The 10608-nt window shown below is 42.1% G+C and overlaps 1 protein-coding gene across 2 annotated transcripts in view; it reads right to left on the bottom strand.

Moving 5' to 3' along the window:
- Positions 1–3671: 3671 nt before the first annotated feature.
- The window catches only part of LOC139410656 (brevican core protein-like), a 61267-nt gene continuing 54330 nt past the window's right edge, over positions 3672–10608 (bottom strand). For both annotated transcript variants that reach the window (XM_071156020.1, XM_071156018.1), the window contains 3 exons: positions 6302–6446; positions 5772–5954; positions 3672–5686 (listed from right to left, as the gene is read on the bottom strand). In XM_071156020.1, coding sequence (XP_071012121.1) covers positions 5481–5686; positions 5772–5954; positions 6302–6446 — 534 coding nt within the window. In that variant the 3' untranslated portion in view covers positions 3672–5480. The remainder of the gene's footprint in view (positions 5687–5771; positions 5955–6301; positions 6447–10608) is intronic.

The following is a 10608-nucleotide window of genomic DNA, read 5'->3' as shown; positions in this document are numbered from 1 at the left end:
CTCACGACTCCAACGCCGTCATTAAGTTTGCAGATGACATGACGTTGATAGGCCTGATCCCCAAAGTCGATGAGACAACCTACAGGGAGGAGGTCAGAGACCTGGCAGTGTGGTGCCAGGGCCACAACCACTCCCTCAACGTCAGCAAGACAAATGAGCTGATCGTGAACTACAGGGAATGGAGGGCCGAGCACACCCCCATCCATGTCGACGGGGCTGCAGTGGAGCAGGTCGAGAGATTCAAGTTCCTCGGAGTCCACATAACTAAGGAATTATCATGGTCCACACACACCAACACAGTCGTAAAGAGGGCACGACAACGCCGCTCCCCACTCAGAAAGCTGAAAAGATTTGACTTGGGTCCTCAGATCTTCAAAAAATTCTACAGCTGCACCATTGAGAACCTCTTTACTGGCTGCATCACCGTTTTGTATGGCAACTGCTTGGCATTCAACCGCTAGGCGCTACAGAGGGTAGTCCATACGAGCTCCCTGCCATCCAGGACCTCTATACCGGTCGGTGTCAGAGGAAGGCCCTAAAAATTGTCAAAGACTCCAGCCATCCAAGTCATAGACTGTTCTCTCTGCTACCACACGGCAAGCGGTACCGATGCACCAAGTTTGGAACCAACAGGACCCTAAACAGCTTCTACCCCCAAGCTATAAGACTGTTAAATAGTTAACCAATAGCTTCCTGGACAAATCTGCATGGATCCTTTTTTGCACCAGCTCTTTTGACTCATCACATATGCTGCTGTTACGGTTTATTGTCTATCCTGTTGACTCACATCAATTCAGTACTGGTACCCAGTGTATAAAGCCACGTTATTGTTACTCATTATGTATTTATTATGTTTCTATTTTCTGTTAGTTCTATATATTCTCTCTGCATTGTTGGGAAGGGCCTGTTACTAAGCATTTCATTGTTAGTCTACACCTGTTGTTTAAGCATGTGGCAAATAACATTTGATTTGATATATAGAAAATAAGTGTATTTCCCCTTAATCTTCCCTGGCTGTTTATTCTTGTCTAAAGAAGACCTACCGGCTGTTTATACTTCTCTATGGGAGACCTGACAGCTGTTAATACAGTACTTCTCCTTGGGAGATCGGCCAGCTGTTGATACTTCTCCATGGGAGAGCTGCCAGCTGTGCTTCAACTGACTATTATTTAAGAAGTGAGAGAGCAGCAGGACAGACAACTTCTACCTCCTTTGCTTTGGTATGCTAAGTGTTGCCTAGCCAACCAAGTAGATTAGAGGGGGCTGTCTCTCCAAGTGGTTCTATTTGTGGTATATTTCAGCGGGGAGACATTTACTGTGTTAGCAGAAGGAAACGCCAGACAAATGTAAGGGTGTTGTTTGACTAGCCCAAGAACCCATTGACATGCCACTTCCAAAGGTTGTGTTAGAGACTCCTTCAAGACTACTTCAAAATACACTGCTGCACACGCCAGGAAGATGGCAGGGAATATCACTAAAGCCACAAAAAACAATGGCGGAGAGGTGAAGAGCAATGCTGTTTTATTATACAAAGCAAAGCAGTCATGAGTATACAGACAACGTGGGGGCTTGTTAAATGTCTGTGCGTATGTGTGCATGTGCGTGCATGCGCTTGCGCATTCATGTGTGTGTGTGCGTCAGGGCTAAATCCTCTCCATGTTTCATGCTTGTTACTGATATCCAGATTATGTTACATGGCTGAGGAAGTGCCAAAGTAATGAATAAACGATGGACATGGAGCATTAGACTGAAACAGACCCTGAGACTATCAGGATAATCCAGCGCACATTTCCTTTTCAAAATGTTTCTCTTTTTTTCTAAAGAGGGAAGAAAGACTCCAATATCCCAGAGAAACCAGCCGAGAGAGTGCTCTTTTCCTGAGCTTATTAACGGGATGTCTGTTTCATGAGGAAGATTGAAGGGTTTCTCTCCGTGGGACATCCAACCAGAGGCCTGTAATGCTAATGACAGCTAGAGCAGCAATGTTCACAATAAGAACTGTGCACAAACCTCAATCAATACAAAGATTGCATTCATCTACTCACTGTTATTGTATGTAATAATGGTGAATTGGTAATGGTGTTTCACACCATTGCATCATCGTAGAGCAGGGCTTCCCAACTGGAGGTCTGTGGATGGTTTTATTTGGACCTCCAAGTTTTCTGAGGATTGATATGTTTTTTTTAGGACTATTTTTTACATTATTTTTTAGATGGTTTAATTTTTTATTGTTGGACATAAAATACTGTACAAACACCAGGAAATCACATTTGGAATGATTATATTTTGGGCAAACGTTTGAGCTTCTTGCGGTCAATTTGGTCAGTCTACAAATTATTTGTTAATATGTTCTGGCCTGCGACTGAATCTACTGTAGTTGATGATTCCTGTGTAGACAGAGCTTCTCAATAAGCAGGCACTGGGGACCAATGGCATGATGTTCAGTGGAACTGAAGGGGGCACTGGCCCCCCTATTTTAAACCATTATTTGTACTGAATTATTTTTAAGGCATTGCATAGGTAGAAAAGTAAAGCCCCCACACGCAGATGCTCCAACAAAACATTGAAGGCTCCAACCCATACCAACTTTTTGAGCCTCACTGATATTTCCTGCTCAGTACCTGAAAAGACATATGCTTCTGACCTCATATGTTAAAGGAATTGAGTATGGTCACCTTTGTCCCCTAAAAGTGAACATTGTATGCTGTGGAGACAGGGCGGTGATATATCCTCTGTTCTGTACTGTCTTTGACCTCAGGTCACTGGCCAAGGTTTGAGCATCAGCCTGTTTTCTCTGTGTCTCACAGCACAGACCAGCGCTCCGGAGCTAAGAGGAACAATTTACCACGTTAATGAAACAAAGTGTATGATGTATGAACACTACTCTTTCATCAATGTCATTCATTTGGACATGAGTGGCAATTTCTCATCTCTCTGTTCCATATGCTGACCATAATTCAAACTCAGTCTACCAATGACCTCTCCCTGAATGTATGTCAGTAGAGGGGCTTGTGGAATAAGTGTAATACACTTTACAGATTCACATGTAATGTTTCTCCCTGCGAGGATGTGTGCACAAAAGCGCTGGTGAACTGTAATAGCGTGCTGTGCATGGCTCCAACCCATCAGGGATTTGTGTGCAGATGATAATGGTATGGAAAGCAGAAGAATACCTTAAAGGTAATGACTTGTGAGAGGGTTGTGTTACAATGTGAACTGTACAACAATATGGAGTCTTGCTTTGGTAGCCATCATATTTTCTCTAATTCAATACATTTCTTTTCTCATATCTCTCACACTTTCATATCTATTTTAATTCAAACATTCAGGCAGCAATAGGACACCTCCTGCATACATGTTGCATTGTCGCAAGGAACAAATGTTCAGGAGTTACTCAAGATTTTCAAGTGAAAGTAGCCATCCCAGTTCATTGACAGCAACTGTTTCTGTAGACAAAGCTTTGAGCAGTAAATGGCATGTCTTGCAACTAGTTCAATGTTGAACAGCGCTACCTGCTGGTAGTAGGACTGTACTACTAACAAAGTGAAGTCCTGTTGACCACCACGATCACAGTAAAAGTCAAAGCTTACTGTTGAACGTTAAATCATGGATTGTAACATGGTTTGAAACCTAGCCTGCCCCAGACTGTTAATACAAAAAGGAGACGTGAGTAAAATTGGCAAACTTTTTATTTTATTTATTTGGTGACTGAGAGCAGGTAAACAGTTTTGTTTCATTTAGAAATGTATTTCTCGAACATCCCAGACTTTCACATTGTAAAAAAAAAAGTTATACTGTAAATGTTATTATGTGCACTTTGATGCTAAAACACAAATAAAAAAAGACAAACAACAACTGCTGGATGACCGTCATCAATTGTGCAACACTAAATCTGTACAAAGTGTTTTGTGACAGAAACACTGCAATTTCAGCTGACTGAAGCCCTACTCTTTGGTCCATTGTTGACCCCTAAATGTCATACTATAAGGCCTATCTAGCGTAGTGTGTAATAAAGGAATATCTTCATCACATTGACTCAGATACTGCGATGTTAGCTGTCTCCTCCAAAGCATGTAAATACATTCTAGTATTGAGACAAGTAAGACCAAGTGATTGCATCGTCAGAACATTTCACTTACAAAACAATTACGTAGCAAGAAGAGCAGCTTGAAACAAATAATTTATTTTATCTTTTGTTAAAAAAGGTGTTGGTTCAAGTCTTTCGAAGTGTTTCACTAAGTACATTCTCTCAATAGTAGTTTTACATTGACCTAAGAAAACAGCACATGGAAGCGAAGAGCTTGAGTCGCCTACAGTGTCAGGAAACAGAAAAGTTACCCCCTCGGGCAGAACAGAAGCAAAGCTAATTTTTTAAAGGATTTTTATAACATTGTTTTAGTAACATTAAAATACCTCGCATTTGTTGTAAACGTAGCAAGGAATTCCAGGTTATATTGTCTAGAAAACATACATTCCATAACCCTCCTTTCCCTTCTATAGTTTCATTCAACACAGTCAAATAATTTACAGGTCGATGGCTTCACTTCAATCTATAAGGCCTTTAGGGCTTAGGAGGAGACACTCATTTGGCCCTCAGTCAAATAATACTTAGAAATCTCCTCTCTAGTTTCTCAACATACAATAGAAAGCAAAAGTGTTAAATGGATGTGCACAAATATTAACCCATCATCATCGCATCATATATTCTTTATATATCTATGGATGAGACGGGATGAAGACCGCAGCTGATGACAAAGAGCTAGTGATAAAAGGACTATCTAAATTCTGATTGGATGGGCCTTCGCCATGTTTCAGTTTTTCTTTCTGTCATCTGAAATCTGGCTGGTCAGTGACGTGTGTCATCGGATAGTCCCAAGCGTGGTATTGGATGAAAAACTCTGTATAAATTGCATACAGTAATCATGTGTAACAACAAGACAAACACAAGTATAGAACCTCTTTCTTTGAAATGTCATTCCCGGAATAATGTAGAGAAGAGAGAGATGGATTGTGTACTGTGGATTCATTTGATTGTCAGTGCCTGAGTAGCACAGATGATTTGTAAATTAATTGTATTCTTTTGCATAACATAAGCGCTATAATTTCACAAAAGCTGGAATTTGCCGGTATCTTTTTCCCAATGTAAGAGTTGAACGCTCTCCTGTCTGTATAAAATGGAGAAAATCGTATAGTTGCGGATGAATGCATTATTTGGTCCAAAGTACATCTCCAGCACACTTTCCCAGTAGCCAACTGAAGGTATCCACTTTGGCTTTGTTATAAAATAGTGTCCCTTTATAAGAATATTCTTTAAAATCACATCATTCCAAGATTCCACCATCAAAATTGCAAGAAAAATTGTAAATATCCTTTGGGTTTCTTCTTTTTGTCCTTTCATTCTTTAAAGTTCTTAAAATGTTTTAATTCGATTAAAAAATATATATATATCCACATAACTAACAGTCCTGCGTTCCTATGGTTTAGGCTCTGCTAGTTCTGAGTAAACGTAACCTAGCGTAACCATGGCGATCATTGTATTCTGCTTGTCTTCTGCCTCTCCGCTCTCTCCTTCCTCGATGGTGAGGATGATGTCGGGCCGCCGCCTCGTCAGACCGCCGCTTATATTTGTTGCTACTGAACAGGCTGTAACTCTGCCTCCTCGCAAAGGCCCTCTGGAAGTTTGATGCTGGGGAAGAAACAATAGCACTTGGTCAGAAAATGTGGAGAGATCCTCACTAGAATTAATCAATCAATCGATCTACTGTACTCACGACTCATGCAGGCGATTTTGGGGATGTCCCATCGGCCGTCTTCACGGCAACGGATGGTTGGCACGTGCCTCTGGATGAAACCGTCCCTACACTGGTACCTCACTAGTGCGTTGATCTCATAGCGTGACCTCTTTCTGCCGAAGGTACGAGTGTTCTGTACCAGAGGGGGCTGGTTACAGGCCACTGGGAAGAACACACAAGGGTTGATGGGAGAATGAATGGCTGAATGGATGGATGGATAAACAAATGAATTAATGGATGGATGGATGAATGGGTGGGTGGAAGAATGAATGAATGAATGAATGAATGAATGATAGATTAATAGATAGATAGATAGATAGATAAATGTACACTGTCAGTGGATTGAAATAGCTCTCAACATTTCAGTCATTTAGCAGACGCTCCTGTCCAGAGAGACTTAAAGTTAGTGCATCCATCTTAGGATATCTAGGGGGGACAATTATTATGGGACAATTATGGCTAACATTAAAGTACTTTTTTGGCATTTTTAAATTGTATTTCTGTCTTACCTGTGCCTTTCTTGCAAGTGAAGGTGAGATGGTAGTTGCAAGGCACGTCATTCCACTGGCCGTCCTCGTGCCAGATCATCACCACACAGTCCTCTCCAGATGAGAAGAAACTGTCTGGCTGGTTGGGACGCCAGTTCTCATATTGCTATGGGAAAATAAGAAGAAACAGACCATCACGATTGGATCATCATCATCATTATAAGAAGGATCGGACCAGGATCACAGTAAAGACACTTTAGTAAATTTCCTCTATCAAGTGCCTCACTTTGTCCGAGCTGAAATCAGTACAGATACACACTCACTTTATTTTAGAATAACAGCTAACAACATGCTGGCAGCACTCGTTATCTCTGGGGTATAATTGGAACAATAGATATGGTCAGTGATAGTCAAGTCTCAAGTCTCCTCTGGGGTAAAGGCCATTACATTGGTTATCAAAGAGGTTAAAATAGCTTTCCAGTGTGTAGTTAGGTTGGTGGGGCCATTTCTGAATGACTTATAAGTGGCAGCTTAATGTAATGCTGATATCATCCACTGGAGGGCTCTATGTTCCTTCTGCCTGTTCAGATCAACACAGACGTATTGACACATCTGGAACTAGAGTCATTACGACAATACTTTTTAAAAATCCGATTTAACCTTCATTTTACCAGGTAGATGGAGTGAAAACTATTTTTCACTTACAGAGACGACCTGGTGAAGAGTTGCAGGGGTGATAGATAACGTTAGAATGTACTGACTTTGAGGAATTTAAATAACTTTTTACTTTCTCCTACTTTCAAACAGACTATCCTACTCCTCTGTCTCTCCAACCACCCTCTCCTCTCTCCCTACCCCTCCTCCCCTCTCTCCTCAACCTCTCCACCCTCTCTTCTCTCTCCCCACCCCCTCCTCCCCTCATCCTCTCCACCCTCTCCACCCCCTCTCCTCTATCTCCCCACCTCCTCCACCCCTCTCCCCCTCACTACTCACCCCCTCTACACTTCTATACTCCACCTTCACCTCTCCACAGTGCTGCCTCAGTTCCCAAAGGACACTGTAACCCACTGCTCAGCTACACTATGACATCACCCTCCAGACTTTTCACTGGGACCCTGTGAGAGACTTTGCTCCAAAGCCAAACAAAGGAACAGAAAAGAGGCCAAATCACTAAATAAACTGAGCCTGTGAGTCCTGCTCAGATAAACATTATACTGGTACAGTTGTGCTGTGGAGGATGGAAACAGTCATGGGAAATAGAATGTTTCTAACACATGTACACTGTCATATTGAACATTTGTAAGACGGAGGAAATATTGATCCAATGTGAAGTATTGGATATTATAAACCGGGTAATTTGGGTCCTGGATGCTGATTGGCTGAAATAGCATTTCAGCTGTGTGTACACCGAGTGTACAAAACATTAAGAACAGCTGGTCTTTCCATGACATAGACTGACCAGGTGAATCCAGGTGAAAGATATGATCCCTTATTGCTGTCACTTATTAAATTCACTTCAATCAGTGTAGATTAAGACAATAGAGACAATTGAGACATGGATTGTGTATGTGTGCCAGTCAGAGGGTGAATGTGAAAGACAATAGGTTTAAGTGCCTTTGAACTTGGTAGTAGATGCCAGGCGCACCAGTTTGTGTCAAGAACTGCAATGTTGCTGGGTTTTTCACGCTCAATAGTTTCCCGTCTGTATCAAGAATGGTCCACCAACCAAAGGACATCCAGACAATTTTTTAATTGCAGATAAGTTAACCAGAAACAGGGCGTGTACGACAATTATTGTGTGTTGAAGCAGAGTTACACTAGTAATGCCAGGCATGTATTGGATGACACACCATTACTGTGTAATGTGGAGGGACCATAGCAAAGCATTGAGAAGCCTCCTCTTAGCTCCTCTCCCACCTTGTTAGAAATGCAATTGTTCCTGTCACAGGGAAATTATATTATTAATGTGACATTGTAAATATACTTTACTTGGATGAATAGAGAATTAAGCAATATCTCCCGAGGGGTATGCTACAGTGCCTTTGGAAAGTTTTCAGACCCCTTGACTTTTTCCACATTTTGATAGGTTACAACCTTATTCTAAAATGTATTAAATTGTTTGTTTTTTCTCATCAATCTACACACAATAGCACATAATGTAAAAGCAAAAACTGTTTTAGAAATTATTGCTAATCTTTTTAATGAAAATATCATGTTTGCATTGGTATTAAGACCCTATACTCAGTACTTTGTTGAAGCACCTTTGGCAGCGATTACAGTCTTGAATCTTCTTGGTTATGACGCTACAAGCTTGTATTTGGAGAGTTTCTCCCATTCTTCTCTGCAGATCGCCTCAAGCTCTGTCAGGTTGGATGGGGAGCGTCACTGCACAGCTATGTTCAGGTGTCTCCAGAGATGTTCGATCCGGTTCAAGTCCAGGCTCTGGCTGGGCCAATCAAGGACATTCAGAGACTTGTCCCGAAGGCACTCCTGCGTTGCCTTGGCTGTGTGCTTAGGGTCGTTGTCCTGTTGGAAGGTGAACCTTCGCCCCAGTCTGAGGTCCTGAGCGCTCTGGAGCAGGTTTTCATCAAGGATCTCTCTGTACTTTGCTCCGTTCATCTTTGCCTCGATCCTGACTAGTCTCCCTGTCCTTGCTGCTAAAAAACAACCCCACAGCATGATGCTGCCACCACCATGCTTCAACGTAGGGGTGGTGCCATGTTTTCTCCAGACATGACGTTTGGCATATGGGCCAAAGAGTTCAATCTTGGTTTCATCAGACCAGAGAACCTGGTTTCTTTAGATCTGAGAGTCATTTAGGTTTTCTTAGGCAAACTCATAGCGCGCTGTCATGTGTCTTTTACTGAGGAGTGGCTTCCGTCTGGCCACGCTACCATAAAGGCCTGATTGGTGGAGTGCTGCAGAGATGGTTGTCCTTCTGGAAGGTTCTCCCATCTCCACCGAGGAACTCTAGATATCTGTCAGAGTGACCATCGGGTTGACCAAGGCCCTTCTCCCCCGATTGCTCAGTATGGCAGGACGGCCAGGTCTAGGAAGAGGCTTGGTGGTTCCAAACTTCTTACATTTAAGAATGATGGAGGCCACTGTGTTCTTGGGGACCTTCAATGCTGCAGAAATGTTTTGGTACCCTTCCCCAGATCTGTGCCTCGAAACAATCCTGTCTCGGGGGCTCTACGGACAATTCCTTCGACCACATGGCTTGGTTTTTGCTCTGACATGCAATGTCAACTGTGAGACCTTACATAGACAGGTGTTTCTTTCCAAATCATGTCCAATCAATTGAATTTACCACAGGTGGACGCCAATCAAGTTTTAGAAACATCTCAAGGATGATCAATGGAAACAGGATGCACCTGAGCTCAATTTTGAGTCTCATTGCAAAGGGTCTGAATACTTATGTAAATAAGGTATTTCTGTTTTAATTTTTAATTAGTTTTCTAAAATTGCTATAAACCTGTTTTTTCTTTGTCATTATGGGGTATTGTGTGTGGATTGCTGAGGGAATTGTTTTATTTAATCAATTTTAGAAAAAGGCTGTAACGTAACAAAATATGGAAAAGGTCAAGGGGTCTGAATAGTTTCCGAAGGCCGTTATAAAACGGGTTGGTTCGAGCCCTGAATGCTAATTGTCTGACAGCTGTGGTATATCAGACTGTATACAAAGGTTATGACAAAACATTAAATATGTATTGCTCTAATTACTTTGGTAACCAGTTTACATTAACAATAAGGCATCTGGGAGTTTGTGGTACACAGTATGCTCAATATACCACGGCTAAGGGTTGTCTCCAGGCACTTTGTTCCTGCGAACAGCCCTTAGCCGTGCTATATTTAAGCAATAAGCCCCGAAGGGGGTGAGGTATCTGGCCAATTTACTACAGCTACGGGCTGTTCTTATGCATGACGCATCATGGAGGGCGTGGATACAGCCCTTAGCCGTGGTACAGTATATTGGCCATATACCACAAACCCCCAAGGTGCCTTATTGCCATCATAAACTGGTTACCAATGTAATTAGAGCAGTAAAAAGGAATGTTTTGTCATACCCGTCGTATATGGCCAATGTACCATGGCTAAGGGCTGTATCCAGGCACTCTGCGTTGGGTCGTGCTAAGAACAGTCCTTAGCCGTGTTATATTGGCCATATACCACACCCCCTCGTGCCTTATTGCTTAATTCTCTATTCATCCAAGTAAAGTATATTTACAATGCCACATTAATAATATAATTTCCCTGTGACAGGAACAATTGTATTTCTAACAAGGTGGGAGAGGAGCTAAGAGGAGGCTTCTCAATGCTTTGCTATG

This window comes from Oncorhynchus clarkii, chromosome 6 (assembly GCF_045791955.1).
Source record: "Oncorhynchus clarkii lewisi isolate Uvic-CL-2024 chromosome 6, UVic_Ocla_1.0, whole genome shotgun sequence".
Taxonomy (NCBI): domain Eukaryota; kingdom Metazoa; phylum Chordata; class Actinopteri; order Salmoniformes; family Salmonidae; genus Oncorhynchus; species Oncorhynchus clarkii.
The sequence above is the reverse complement of the archived record's forward strand: the minus strand, read 5'-3'. Positions and strand labels throughout refer to the sequence as shown.